General features: G+C 53.1%; 1 protein-coding gene across 9 annotated transcripts in view; it reads right to left on the bottom strand.

The window, feature by feature from the left end:
* SCUBE3 (signal peptide, CUB domain and EGF like domain containing 3) overlaps window positions 1-15,101 on the bottom strand; it is a 98,426-nt gene that overhangs the window by 47,135 nt on the left and 36,190 nt on the right. For 7 of the 9 annotated variants that reach the window (XR_013634867.1, XM_073319490.2, XM_073319491.2 and 4 more), the window contains exons 5-6: window positions 3,808-3,933; window positions 983-1,099 (exon numbers count right to left, since the gene is read on the bottom strand). Coding sequence is in view for 8 of the 9 variants with exons in the window: in XM_073319490.2 (XP_073175591.1) it covers window positions 983-1,099; window positions 3,808-3,933 (243 nt within the window). In the remaining variant the exon portion in view is untranslated. The remainder of the gene's footprint in view (window positions 1-982; window positions 1,100-3,807; window positions 3,934-15,101) is intronic. The other 2 variants (XM_073319487.2, XM_073319489.2) reach the window with 1 other exon arrangement.

The raw sequence follows: 15,101 nt of genomic DNA, 5'->3' as shown, positions 1-15,101 counted from the left end.
AGAAAAAAAAGCTGATTTTGGGGGTTGTTGGGTTTTGTTTTTTCATTTTTGCAAGACAATTGTTGGTGGGCTGAGACCTCATGGTGCCAAGTTCCTGCTGGGAACAGACTCACATCCAAATCTTAACTCCCCCATCATTCTTCCCCAAAGACTAGAGGATAACAACACAAGGGAAGACAACAGCTAGCCCAGAACAAAGCTTCAGATCCCTCGTTCTTTTCCCAGAGCACTCTCCTATGTGTCTGCTCGAAAATGTGCAAGTGTGAGAACAGGATTGGGCATGCACATGCAACTAGCCACATGACCATGTGCACAAGAGCCCGTGAATGAATGCATATGTACCCCATACAGCTGTCTGCAATTACAACACATGCTGTCACGTAATATATATATAGATCTATGTATTAATTAAGCCTGTACAAAAGACTTCCCCACCCTTGCTAGATTACTTAGAAACATCCTCAAACATACTGAGTCCAATTCTGGTCCAGCTCTATTAAACCACCAATTATTGCTGGTCCATTTGAACTAAAGGAGACTTTCCAATTACCGGACAGCAGTACAGGGCTTATGATGTGCAGCTGGATCACTCACTCACTCACACACACACCCCCCCTACAATGAAAACTTGTGCTGCTCTTTAGAATACCTAGATTTCTTGTGGGGGGAAAAACTCCACTATATCTTGGAAGCCTGAAGAGCTGGTACTTTCAGTAGGACCCAGAGCCAACTGTTTGGCTGTACAGAGCCAGATCAGAGAATAAACCTTTCACAGCAGTATTGACCCTCTCTATACAGCTCTGGATCCCGGGTCGGTGCGTGTTACAGGTAGGAGAGGGAGCATTCAATGAACTTCAGTGGAGTCTGGGGCAGCAGCCTTGTAAGCAAGTAGTCTTAGTGTAAGAGCGCTGAGATCCACAGCCCAGCCAGAGCGCAAACTCATACACACACAGGTGTGATCTAAGCTACAGTTCTCACCTACCTATGCACGTTTTCCCATCAGCGTGCAGCACAAACTTCACATGGCAGCCACACTTGGGCCCTTGGTCTGTATCGTCACACGTGTGTTGGCATCCTCCGTTTCCATAGTTACAGGTCACTGCAGGGGGCAAAGAACCCACAGTCAAGAAGTCGGCAACAGCCTAGAGCAGGGAGCAGGTTCCAAACATCATCATCCCACGCACTTGGTCTGGACTGCACATGAGCAGGGGAATGCAGACGGTCTGGAGATTGGAATTGCCACACCAAACGGTCCCTTTATGCCAACATCCCATCTCCTGCCACACTGAATTAGGCTAAATGATCCATTTAGTCAGGCATCCTGAGCAGGGCACTGGTCCAACTGACCCAGTACCTGATGATCAAGCCATTTAGATCATCTCTAGGGATGTGAGAGAGATGTTCTATTCCTAAGGACCCTTCTGTCTCTGGCCTTTCTTGGCAGTTTTTGTCATGTGGACACTTGCCTACTAGGAACTCATCTCCCCAGCTCGATTCACACTGGCCAACGCACCATCCCATGGTAGCGACTTTCAGTTAATACCCAGCTGGGCCATGTTTAAACTGGTGTCCTAGTGATGGAAGGCTGAGAGCCGCGTGAGAAAACGAGCCGAGGTGAGGTGAGAGGAATGAGCAGCTCTAGAGTTAGTTAGATCTAGATCCTGTCACCCTAGGTTGTGAGTTCAAATCCAGCCTAGGGTCAAGATTTTCAGAAGTGACAAGTGATTCTGGGTGCCTGACTTCAGACACTTTAAAGGGGCCTGAATGTCAGAAAGTGCTGAACACCCGCCCATGAAAATCAGTGCCCCAAGTTGGGCCCTCAAAATTGCTAAAGTTTTGAAAATCTTGGCCCTAATTGGTAGTGACAAAGTCATTGCCATTTCATCGCTACTTGGAGGACAATACCTTACACAATTCAAAGGGGAAGTAGTAAGCTGGCATCATGGCCTAGTGGTGGGCTTCCTGCCTACGGTGCTGGAGGTATCAAGTGCAAATCCCAAGGAAACCCAAGTAGCAGAAATGAAAATTATAGTTATTAGCTTGGAACAGGTGGGATTCTCTGGCCTGTGTTATGTAAGAGGTCAGACTAGATGATCACAACGGTCCCATTTGGCCTTCAACTCTATAGGAACAGGAACTGATAGGACAGTCCCAAATACACAGAACAACAGGGTTTAGTTCCAAGACTGCTCAGGGAGATCTTGGATGGTTTAAACTTAAAATTTATGAAAGGATTTAAAATCCAGGGTTTACAGAAATTTTTAAATTGAGATGTAATTCTACCTAGTAGATTTAGCTGCCCAATTCCCAATCCCCTAGGCAGCTGGGAAAGTCTCAGCCACAATGGTTAAAAGAAATCCTCAGAAGCCATTTCTAAGTCTCTGACTTTCCCTGCAGAAATCTTAGCAGAATGACACTACCATGGGGTTTCTTGCTTCTTTCTCACAGGCATCTACTACTTGTCAATGTCAGAGAGTGGGCTAGAAGGACCACTGATCTGGTCCAGCGTGGTAATGTTTACTCAGTAATAAAAAATTTATTAGGGATGTGTGGGATTTTCAAAAACTCTTATGTCACTTAGGTGCTTTGAAAATCTGACCCGATGTTCTTAAGGAGGCAAGTTGCTCTTTTAACTTATCCCAGAGCGAGAATCAGTTTGCTGGATTCAAGCTCCATTTCATCCTTTCTGCCGAGAGAAAATAAAACAACAATCAAATAAATAAAAGATTTAAAAAAAAATTAAAATCTTGGCAGCACCAGTGAATTCCTGGCCTGAGATCAGAGGGGCTGACAACACCGAGTCCCCGGGTAGATGATTCTTGTGATTCTCTGGTGCGCTAATCTTCTACTTTAAGACTAAAGCTGATCAGACAGCAGGCTCGGCCCCGGTGTAAGCCCAGGAAGAGCAGTAAAGTCCACGCAGCGTTATACCAGAGATGACTCTGGCCCGTTGTCTCTGCAAGAGAACGAGCTACGGGATTTTGTAAAGATCTCACTGGGGGATGTTGAGCTGTCGGGACCCCATTTTAATTACTTCTGCATTATCTGGGGTTGCCTCAGCCTGCGCCGACAGCAGCCCACACCCACAGACACAACGACACACGCAAACCACTGGAAAGCTGGGCAGGCAGATAGAGACGTCTGCAACAGACGCTGCAAAAGCAGTGAAGGAGACTGGCTGGAAACACGGCCCTTAAACCTCAGAAAATCAACCCATTTGACAATTGGGTGTTATTAAGCTTTTATTAGGAGTCAGGATTCCTGGGTTTTATTTCTAGACGGTGGGAGGAAAGTGCAGAGCAGTGGAAGGTGAAGTGGTCTAAATGGTTAGAGCCGGGGGGGGGGGGGGGGAGAGGGGGAGGCGGGGCGGGCGCAAGGAACAGGTGTCAGGGCTCCTGGGTTCTTTACCTGGATCTGGGAGGTCTAGAGCATAACGCAGGGTGACTGGGAGTCAAGGATTTGGGGCTTTGTCCCTGGACTTGGGGAGAGCAGTGTGGTCTAGTGCTCAGAGAAGGAAGAGATGGAGTCAGGACTCCTGAGTCTAGCGCTTAATGCAGGAAGTTTGGGCACTAGCGGGTCTTGGGTTCATTTCCTTGGGTAGGTGGAGAGGGTGGCCTAGAGCAGGGGGTGGGAGTCTGGAGAGACACATATTATCTTAATAAAGGAATGGTGGTGGCCATGGAGCTGCGTCAAGGCCCAAAGCTCCCCGAGAAAGGTGGGTCTCATGACACGAAGCTGGGCTGGTATCCCCCAGGCTGAAGCCACAGCAAAGGCGGGGAGAGGAGCAGCCAGGCACCGGGCTCTTACGTTTGCAGTCCCGCTGGTTCTTGGTGAGCTCGAAGCCTGGCCGGCACTCGCAGGCGATGCCCCCTTTGGGGGTCTCCCGGCAGATGTGGGCGCAGCCGTGGTTCTTGTTCATGCAGTTCATTCCTTCTAAAAGAGAGAAGAAAACACATAAAAGCTCCTGCAGGGCTCGGGCCACTGGGGGTCTAGGATGAAGGGTGAGTTTCTCTCATGCTGGCTGGGGCTGAATACAAGATGGTCACTATCTCAGAGGGGCCAGATTACCAGTCTCTCGGGCACAGCCTGCACTGAAATCTCGGCTGTCTTAGAGTGCCTGGGGGAAGTATCCCACAGCCCTACCTAGGGTTCTCTGAGGACAGTTGTCCACATAGCCAGCTAACACCAGCCTGCCTATAACCTCCTCCTCGCCCCACATGCTCCCCACCCTCACCCCAAAACACCTTTGACTCCCTTCAAACCCCTCTTGCCGGCCTGGGACAGATCCAGCCAAGACATGCCTCCCCCACGTTTGAAACCAGCCCCACCTTCCCCCTCCCGCACAGGCCACTCATCCTTGGCATGCCCATTCCCCACCTCCATCCACCACACCACCATCACTTCTTCCTCCTGCCCCAATGCCCACTCCCCCTCTACCCTCAGTGCCCTTTTCCCCTCCATTCCCGCTTTGCTCACCCTCAACCTCCTCCCCACGCTCAGCCCCCACCATACATCCCCACCGCGCCCCTCTGCACCCAACGTCCTTCCCCTCTGCCCACTCGCCACCACCCAGTGCCCATCCACAGCCCCCCTCTAATTATCCTCCCCCGCTCTGGCCTGTCCCCCTGCTCTGCTCCCCAGTGGCTTCAGCAACAAGAGGTTGTGCCAAGGTGCCCAGGGCTGTTTCCCTGAGAGGAGCTGGACAGCTCTAGGAGGCTGGGCTGTCAACATGCCAGAGGCAGCATTAGCTGCTGACGTTGCTGTCTGGGCTATCCAGGCTGCAAACTAAACAGGGCGCTGCTGACTCACGACCCTGGATTGCTTTGGCTTTTGCTCTGGTGCATGGAGGCCGTGTCCAGAGCTCCGTCCCCAGCCTGACAGCATCCATCACCCTGTATCGGCCACCTGCCATCAACAGGAGCTGGAGCCAGGCTTCCCCCTGGATTCACAGGGCGGGGCAGGCCTGTCACATTGTATGGGGCAGCTGTTGGGGTTACCGTGGGGCCTTGACGTTGGCTCCAGCCACCCCAGGGAGTGGGAGGAGCTGCAGGCACTAGGGGTCACGGTGCTGACCCAACAGCCAGCCCCAGGGAGGCATTCAGGGGCAGACTTCAGCCCTGGTGGAGGTTATGTGGGATGGCAGCAGTTCCCACCCAGGCCAGGGGTGGGGTGTGCATGGCACCCTGTCTGCCCACAGCCCCTCCCCACAACGCACTCCTGTCATGGAGCCTCCTTTGGCACGGAACGCCACGGGGGAACGGCTCCCTGCAGGCCAAGCCACAAAGCACCCTCCAAGATCCCACGGTTCAGATTTCTGCTGCTGGCAGCAGCATGGGTCCCTTCCGCGCTTTGCTGTTCTCCTTGACAGGCCACTGCAGCTGGGAGTGGGAGAGGGCTCGACTCTGCACCTGCAGAGCCGTCCCCGCCAGATGGCGGCACGCGACAGCCTCTTCCACACAAGCTGCCACCCCTGACCCGCGGCCTTGGTGCGCAGATGCACAGCCTGGCCTGCCTTCCCCTCACGGTGCCTCGGCTCCTGGAAGGGTCTGCACAAGAGCAGCCTTGAGCCCCATGTGAGACTCCAAAGGCACAAAGCGTCATTCTGTAATGCCCAGGCACAAACGCCAACTGGAGACTTTGCCAGGGAAGCCTTAGCCTTAGGAAGGCTGCAATTTGGAGGCAGAAGCCCAGCTTATTCCGCAGCCCACGGAGGAAGGCTGCGGTCAGACCACACGCGCTGGCGCCAGGACTTCTGGGTTCTATTCTCAGCTCTGCCAATGGCTCATTGAAATGCCTAGAGGGAGTCATTTCCCTTTGCTATGCCTCAGTTTCCCCATTTGTAAAACAACGGAGAGGGATGCTGGCCCCCTGTCCCCTTTGTAAAGCGACTGGAGACCCTGGTGTGAATTAGCCCAAAGCAAGATTCTTACTGCCCATGAGAGGGACACATGCAAGGGGAAAGCAACATCTGGAGGAACATTTTACCCTAACACACCCTATATCTGGCCAGAAAGCCAGTGCATTGGCCTCTCTTAGTGCTGAAAGCCGAGAGCAACCAACCAGGTCTAATCAACCTCCTGGTCCCTCTCCCCCAGGTAGCTCCAACCTCCAGCTCAGCTCATCCCATCCCACCCCTACTCAGGTTGGGGTTGACCAAGATGCAGCCCCAAACCCATCAAGGCTGGGCCCCTGAGGAAAGCGGAGATCCAGCCGGTTCAGAGCCATGAAGGAGAATCTCAGACTCAGCTAGGCCTGGCCCAATGTGATCAACACATGTTGGACTGCTATGCTGGAAAGGGCTTACGGCTGCCAGCAAGTGTGTCTTTGAGCCACATCGCAGACCTTGCTGACACTGATCCGGCTGCCACCCACCCTGCATTCCAGCTCAATGGAAGAAGCAACTAAGCTCCTTTATGGAGGAAAGTAACAAATATTAGAAGCCATTGCCCATGGCGTGGCGCTGCATGGGCAAGTCAGAACATGCATGAACTTGGAGAACATAAGAGGGGGTTCCCTGGGGACTAATTACAGATGCAGGTTGTGAGGGCATTGATTGGTTGCAGCTGTTTGTGTGGGTGCCCGAGGCAGAAAGCCCGAGAAGCAGTCATGAGCATGGCCCTGAGAGGGAGCAGATACAGAACTTCTTGGGGCACAGGACTGGCCGGTGAGGCAGGCTTGAGAATTGCGAGCAAGGAAACGGCTTGCTGTTGCTGGTCTGTGCTGCATTCAGGGAACCAGGACTTTGCGTGCCTTCTCAGTAAAGCAATTGGACTGCACCAAACAAATACCTGACCCAGATGATCCATTTCTCTTCCTACAACCTTCCAAGGGCCTTGAATATTGGCTAAGCGCTCGGGCCAAGGGACAACAGAACTGTAACTCATCATCTCATGGTGGGCCGTACGGGACCTGGCCTACCAGGGCAGACACCCTCATGTAGCAGGACTGCCCTGCAGGGGCTGCCTGCAAGGGGAAGCTTTCCAGAGCCGTGCCCCATGTGTAGGCGGGGAGATGGGAACGCGGCGGGTATGGTTGTGATTAGAGGCCTACACACACACACACACACACACACAAAATCAATCAGAGCATTGTTTATGCTGGGTAATAAAGCGCCCGGAGAGAGGGGAAAGGAGCCAGGGACCAGGCAGTGGCAGCTCACATTCCCATTCCAGTGTGTGCCCCAGGGGAATCCTAAGGCAGCGGCATGGTGCGGGAGGCAAGGTAACGTCTGTCTGTGCCCATAAGCTGCATGAAGTGTTGACAACCGAGGCAGGATTTACATCCTGCCTGCCCTGAGGAGCAGCAGGGGAAAGGGCAGAGGGGGGAGGGTTTGGGGAGCTGCTGAGCTTATGGTTCTTGTTATCTTAGCCATGCTCTCCTCTCCCCTGCTCCCACACACACTTCCCCCATCCCAGTCAACCGGACAGTCTCCTTTTCCTCTCTGCCCCTCCCCGCCTGCCCCCTGACTCGGTCCCGGTCCCGAGGCTGAGGAGCTGCTGATGGCTAGAGCCAGACGGGAGACAAGGAAAGGTCACCTGTAACCTCAGCCGCCAAAAGCTAGGTCCAGCGGGTGCTGAATGGAGCACTGACAGGAGTTTATGTAACATTTAACAAAACCCACAGCCAGCTGGGGGAAGTGCAGGGACCTGGGGTGTGTACACACACAGCCCGGTTCCAGGAAGAGATTCCATGCTGAGTGCTCAGACCCCACGAGTCTGCCCGCTGTGTGACATGCAGATGTGGCCAGTTCAAGGGGGGGAGGCTCTGGCTCCCTCTGGCGAATGCAGAGTCACAAACCCAGGGCCTTCTTGGGGTGCTTTATGGTGGGGAAAGGGGAACTAACTGTGTGAACATTTTATGGGCGCCACAGGACAGGTAACTGGCTCAGCTTAGAAGTGTCAGCAATGGCAGCCTTTCGGAAAAGAACTCACTGGAAAATGAGCCAGCAGCTAAGAAAGTGAGGGATCCCAAGGGGAAGGTGTTGGGAGAAGGCACCTCAGGGGGTTGGAATACCTTGAATAGGGTCGGAATACCTTGAATAGGGTCGGTGAGATGTCTCATATACCAAGAGGCACCCTGCTTAAAAACACAGAGGGGAGGTGGGGTAGAGTCAGGCCTCGGGCTTCTGTTCTCAGCGTGGGGAGGGGTGTGATGTCCCGTAGTTAGAGCAGGGAGAGCTGGGATTCTGGGAGTCAGTATCTGGTTCTTTTCTCATCTTGAATAGGAGTCGAGTGTGAGGTCTCGTGGTTAGAGCAGGGGGAGCTGGAAGTCAGGACTCTGGGGTTCTATTCCTGGTTTGAGGAGTGATGCCTAGTGATCAGAGCAGGAAGGGGGCAGGGATTCAGGGCTCCTGGGTTATATCCCTACTTCTGCCACTGACCCGGTGTGTCAGCCCTCTGGCTGCCTCCATTAAACCTGATCTTCAAATGAGGACAGCCTGGTGCTTCTCTGCCCCACATGGAGGCACTGAGGCGGTGACGTACTTGGCAGCACTCAGTATTAAGGAGCTGCTCTTTAAGAGCAGGGCTGCAGGAGGGTGTGCCCTTTATGAAATGCCTCAGCATGCCTCTCCGACCCCCAGGACTTTGCTGTCGTAGGGGGCTGTGTCCTGGCCTTTCCGAAGCCAGCTCTGACCTTCCCTCCTCAAAGGGAAAGGCCAGAGTCCCCTGCCACGGGGCCTGCTCCCATCCTGGCTCTCTCGCCTTTTACTGCTACATTTTAATTGTCTCTCTTTAGAAACGGGAGCTCCTTTCCAGATCCCAGAAAATCCAGCACTCGAAGGCACACAGGGCTCCATGCACAACACAGGGTCGCTCCAGGGAGCCAGGGCAAGGTTTAGAACATGGTAGGAGGCCTGTCTTCTTGCCCTGAGCCTACGCCTTTCCCAGCAGGAGGCACTCTGAGGCAGGGTGCAACACACCAGAGCAGGGTAGCGGGGCAATTCTTTCCCAGGTAGATCAGAGCAGGGATGCGGGAGCACCGGCATCAAAGTGGCTACATGAAGAGGTGAATGTGTGGGGGGCAGACCCGAGGGAGCATTCTGCCTAGCCTGCCGGGCACAAGCTGCAGTGCTGGATGGAGCGACTGCCCCCCCCCAGGGGTCTGGCTGTACAGCAACGGGGACAGTTCACATCCACCATCATGCTCCTGCCTCTCCACAGTCACAGAACAAGCAGGGAAGCCCCTGGGATTTCCCCATTACAAAGCTATAGCTGACAAGGGCTTGTGGGGGTCGCTTCCGTATCAGTGCCAACGTCCAAAAGGCTGAGACTCCAGGTGCTCCACACCCTGGCTGTGCCCCAGATCACCAAGGACCACGTGGGATGAACACAGCACAAGGCAGTGGGGACAGGCACACAGGTGGGGCTAGCAGGAGTGTACCCACACTGTATTAACGGGACTGAACTGAGGGCTCCAGGGCTCACCACTCTAAGGGACTTCCCCTCCAAGCCTAGCTGGGGTTGCAGGTGGCTGCTGAGTGAGAGCGTGGGGGACATGGGAACTGATACTGGTTTTTGCAGGGATGGGTTGCCTATCGCCAGCCATAGGGGTAGCAGGTTCTGCAGTGCCAGGGCTCTGGCTGTGGTACAGGTGGCTGGGTTTTTTGAGCCTGTGCTCTCGTCTCACTTCTTTAGATCCCCCCAAGGCTACACCGTCCGTCTGTGCAGAAGGGGTTAAAACATTTAGGCCCAGACCCTGTCTGCCTTGCACATGCTGTCCTTGCATCACCTACATGGCAAATCCAGCGCAGCTCTGCTCTAGATAATGGTGATCATCTCGAATTGCACTGGCAGGCAAGCTGTCCATAATTACAACCATCCTGTGTTCAAACCACACGAGTCCTGGCCTCCGGGCTGGCTCTGAAAACCCCCACTGTGCTCAGAACCGAGCTCCTTTTCAGTGGCCCTAATTCCGTCCCTGGAGTGAGATCCCTCTCTTCGGTCTTACTGCTCAATCTCTCCTTTAATAGCAAGTACCAGGCCTGCCTGGCCAGCCCCTGCCCTCTGAGACCTGCTCTGCACACGCAGCACTTCTGAGCTGTTTGTTGGTGGGAAAAGCAGCCACAGCCCTTTGCCTCTCATCCAAACGGTGGCTTGTCTTGCTTTTTATTGCTTCAATTTACTACCAGCCATAGTTTATGCAACCTGCAGCCACACCACCTTGGGTTCTGATCCTGGCACCTCTCACCAGCTAAGCTGGGTTAATACAGAGTTGGGAGACCTCCAACAATAACCCCAGGACTGCCGAGAGGGCCTGTTGCTGACTCTCTCTTCCAGGTCAGTACTGATGCAATGCCCAAGGATGGTGCATCTTCAGGACATGTGCCGTCATTAAATATGCCCGAGGATTTCATGTGAGAGCAGGAGGATTTTTGTTCCTGCGTGCTGGCCCAGCTCCAGGTTAGGAGAGCTGCAGCTGGCAATTTCACCTGGGAGTAGGATTCTTCTCCACTCGCTCCCCTAAAGCATCATGTTGAGCTGTTAGACAGCTCCTGCCTTCCATCCCGGCTTCTCGCCTGCGCGTCCAGGGGGTAAGCAGCAATTCCCCTGCATCTGGCCTGTAAAATGCTTGGCACTATAGAGAATGTAAGTTACTATAGCCACAGTACTGTGGAGAAGTTATTAACAGAAGACTCTGGCAGCCCTTCTGTGCAGAGCCATGGTAGAAGTCAGGACAGGTAACTGGCATCCCCTTTGGCAACAGGTGCCTCCTGGGAGCCACACTGCACATTCCTACTAGAAGAGCAAGTGTGAGCTGCCCTGCTTCACCTCCCGATCCGCCACCTGTGTCCCATCAATGCCTTGGTCTCACAGCAGGGACCCCGTTTTTGAACAGCATCGTCTCACATCTCTGCGCAGGAGTCTCCCACACAGAGATTCTCCCAGAGACTCTCTCTGACCAAGTCTCTCCCAGTTGAGCCCCACTTTCTGCTCCACTTGCACCCCTCCTTTATGCCGTGCTGTAACCAGGCCCCTTGTCCACCGCTGTGCAAGACACGCCCATGGGGAACGCAGGCAAGGGACCTTCACGCCAGCACTGAGCCATCCATCCTCCAGCTCACAGCCATGCCCCTCCCCTGGCATCCTGCGTGCCACGCTGAAATGCAGCAGGCCCAGCTCTGCCCTTGCGTACACCAGCAGGGCCCCATGCAGGCTGTCAATTTACTGACCATTATCCCTTCTTTGAAGCTCACACCTCATCACCCTTCTCCCTCCCCTAAGCACGTTCCCCTCTCGGCAAAGGACCCTCCACCCTAGAACTCACTCGCTGCATAAGATGCATTTATTGTGTCTCGGTTCTGGTTTTCCTAAATCTGCAGGCACACCCCGGCCACAGCCTCAGCTTCAAGGCTTCCCTTGCTACCACCCTCTAGGTGCCGAGGAAATAGCAGCTTTTAAAAAGAGACGATCAAACCTCATGCTGCAGGGACACCGATTGATCACCCATAGAAGGTCAGGACGGTCTCTTCCCGCTCCTCCCCACTGTCTGCATTGTCCAACTGACCAGGTGCATTATGGGCTTTTCCTCTCTGTTCACTGAATCGCCTGGAATTGCCCATACTTGGAGGCAGGAGAGCGGACTGAACGGCCAGTTCTGTTCCTGTACTGCACAGACCGCCTTCCCAGGTTTCTTAATCATTCCTTCCGCACCTCCGTCGCCAGAGCGGGATTAGGGTTCTGAGGAGCACAGCTTTGCCAGGAAAGCAGGATTCCTTCTGGATCAGCCACAGAAACCTCACACCTGCCTGTTCCTGCACTTCCCACTTGCCTTCTACTTCCTGCCAACCGAGTAATCCCCCCGCTTTTAGCCAATGTTTCCTGCTCCTTAAACCATTTATCTATAGACACGCAACTCCGGCTGATAATAAAGGTAAATCCAATTGCTGAAAGAGGCAGATGGGGGAGGGCAGCTTTAATGATGATTTAACTCAGACCTCAAGCGTTGTGCTCAAGCTGTGAGTTGTTGCTGGGTATTTTTCACCCATTTGAAAGAAGCTCAGCAAGTGTAGAGATGGCAAGAAAACCAGAGACCAACATAAGTCAAGGGGCAGGGGGCCCAATCTGAGGGTTGATTTGTTTGGGGCAGAAGGCAGGGGCTTGCATTACTCCTCTGCATTACTAATTACAGATGCAGGAGGTGAGGGCATTGATTGGTTGCAGCTGTTTGTGTGGGTGTGCAAGGCAGAAAGCCTGAGAAGCAGTCATGAGCATGGCCCTGAGAGGGAGCAGATACAGAACTTCTTGGGGCACAGGACTGGCCGGTGAGGCAGGCTTGAGAATTGCGAGCAAGCAAACGGCTCGCTGTTGCTGGTCTGTGCTGCATTCAGGGAACCAGGACTTAGCGTGCCTTCTCAGTAAAGCAATAGGATTACACCAAACAAATACCAGATTCAGATGATCCATTTCTCTTCCTACAACCTGCCAAGGGCCTTGAATATTGGCTAAGCGCTCGGGCCAAGGGACAACAGAACTGTAACTCGTCATCTCACAGGTTATCACACTGTGGTTCAGTCCAGCTGAGAGAGACAGGAGTCCCAGAATTTGGCCTTTCCTGATCTTCCCCTCTGCTGGTGGCTGGGATTGACTGCAGTGACCTCCCCAGCTGCCTTCCATGCTGGACACCAATGCTGCAGCAGGAGGCTGCAGTCTCCCCAAATGAGTCAACAGCACCCCCCACCCACGCCCCGCCAACAATATACCCAGAGGCTCCTGTGCAGTGGCCCGTGGAGCTGTCACCCAGTGGTCAATGATTTGAGGCACCTCCATGTATGGGCTGTCCCACATTAAGCACACTGCGGATCTTGCTTTCAGAAACCCTGAGCGTCCACAGCTCTAACTGAAGCTAACGGGCGTGGCAGGCGCTTAGCACCTCCGCTAAAAATAAAAAAATAAATCAGGCCACAGGCATCTCAAACTGGCCTCTTTGAATCAGTGCTGGCTCAGCCCACCACATGGTACTCCCGCAAACAGCTTCCTATGCTGGACCCAGCCCGGCCATGGGGAGTCCAGCTGTCAAGTGAGGAGGGAGCGAGTCCAGCAGAAAGAAGAGCAGCAGAAACAGTGAGGATAGGTGAACCCAAGCAAGAGGAGGGTGGAGAGCAGCATACTGGAGCAGAAGGGAGAGAATGAGAAGCAGAGAAGGAAGAGAGAGGAAGAGACGGAAAAGACAACGGAGGGAAGGGAACGAGTCCAGTGGAAAGGTTCCTGTAGGGCTGGAGAACTCTGGGCAGGTTCACTCCACCCTCCTTCCCACGTCGCCCCTCTACGTGCGCTACATTGAGGACATCTTCATCATATGGACCCACGGGAAGAAGGCCCTTGAAGAATTCTACCTGGAATTCAACAATTTCCACCCCACCATCAAGCTCGGCCTGGACCGGTCCACACAAGAGATCCACTTCCTGGACACTACAGTGCAAATAAGTGATGGTCACATTAACACCACCCTATACCGGAAACCTACTGACTGCTATTCTTACCTACATACCTCCAGCTTCCATCTAGGACACATCACATGATCCATTGTCCACAGCCAAGCCCTAAGATACAACCACATTTGCTCCAATCCCTCAGACAGAGGCAAAACACCCACAAGATCTTTATCAAGCATTCTTAAAACTACAATACCCACCTGGGGAAGTGAGGAAACAGATTGACAGAGTGAGACGGGTACCCAGAAGTCACCTACTACAGGACAAGCCCAACAAGGAAAATAACAGAACACCACTGGCCATCATGTAGAGCTCCCAGCTAAAACCTCTTCAGCACATCATCAACAATCTATAACCTATCCTGGAAAACAATCCTTCACTCTCACAGACCTTGGGAGGCAGGCCAGTCCTCGCTTACAGACAGCCCCCCAACCTGAAGCAAATACTCACCAGCAACCACACACTACACAACAGAACCACTAACCCAGGAACCTATCCTTGCAACAAAGCCCGATGCCAACTCTGTCCACATATCTACTCTAGCGACACCATTGTAGGACCCAACCACATCAGCCACACCAGCAGAGGCTCATTCACCTGCACATCTATGAATGGGATATGTGCCAGCAATGCCCCTCTGCCATGTAAACTGGCCAAACCAGACAGTCTCTATGTAAAAGAATAAATGGACACAAATCAGGAATGGTAACATATAAAAGCCAGTAGGAGAACACTTTATGTCCCTGGACATTCAATAACAGATTTAAAAGTAGCCATCCTTAACAAAAAAACTTCAAAAACAGACTCCAAAGAGAAACTGCAGAGCTACAATTCATTTGCAAACTTAACCCCATTAATTTGGGCTTGAATAGGGACTGGGAGTGGCTGGCTCACTACAAAAGCCATTTTCCCTCTTTTGGTATTGACACCACCTCATCAATTATTGGGAGTGGACCACATCCACCCCGACTGAACTGACCTTGTTATCATTGGTTCTCCACTTGTAAGGGGACTCCCTTCTCTTCACGTGCCAGTATATTTCTGCTTGTATCTGTGATTTTCACTCCTTGCATCTGAAGAAGTGGCTTTTTACCCACAAAAGCTTATGTCCAAATAAATCTGTTAGCCTTTACGGTGCTACTGGACTCCTCGTTGTTTTTGTGGATACAGACTAACACGGGTACCCCTCTGATACTCAGCAGTGATGTGTATCGCCAGGGCGTGCAGCCCCCCAACCAGTCAATCTCCGCAATAGCTCTTGCAGCAAAAGGAGGGTCTTCGGTCTGCAGGAACTTGGCCAGGCTCAGACACTTTCAACAGGAGGCTGGCACTGTGGCCAGATCCAGCGCACAGCCGCTAAACTTCCTCCCCACATAGGTGGCCTCTGCCCGGAAGGGGCTCTCTGGGTTGAAGAAGGGAAACGCCTAGTATGGTAAATAGCATCTCAACCTCCATGCTGGTTACAAGGGGAATCACAAGAGCGAGAGCATGAGCCTCTAGAGCTTGAGTTAAAGGGCCAGTCCTGCAGCTGGGCGCCGTAAAGCACTAATTTCTTCTCTGGACTGGGCACAGAAGGGGACGCCTAACATTGAATGGCGGGTTACAATAGCACATTCCCAGCCTTAAATAATCCTCATCGCTCCCCTGAGAAGTACACCTGCATCATCCC

Source organism: Lepidochelys kempii, chromosome 21 (genome assembly GCF_965140285.1).
Source record: "Lepidochelys kempii isolate rLepKem1 chromosome 21, rLepKem1.hap1, whole genome shotgun sequence".
In the NCBI taxonomy this organism is placed as follows: Eukaryota; Metazoa; Chordata; order Testudines; family Cheloniidae; genus Lepidochelys; species Lepidochelys kempii.
This window is presented reverse-complemented; position numbering and strand designations above follow the sequence as displayed.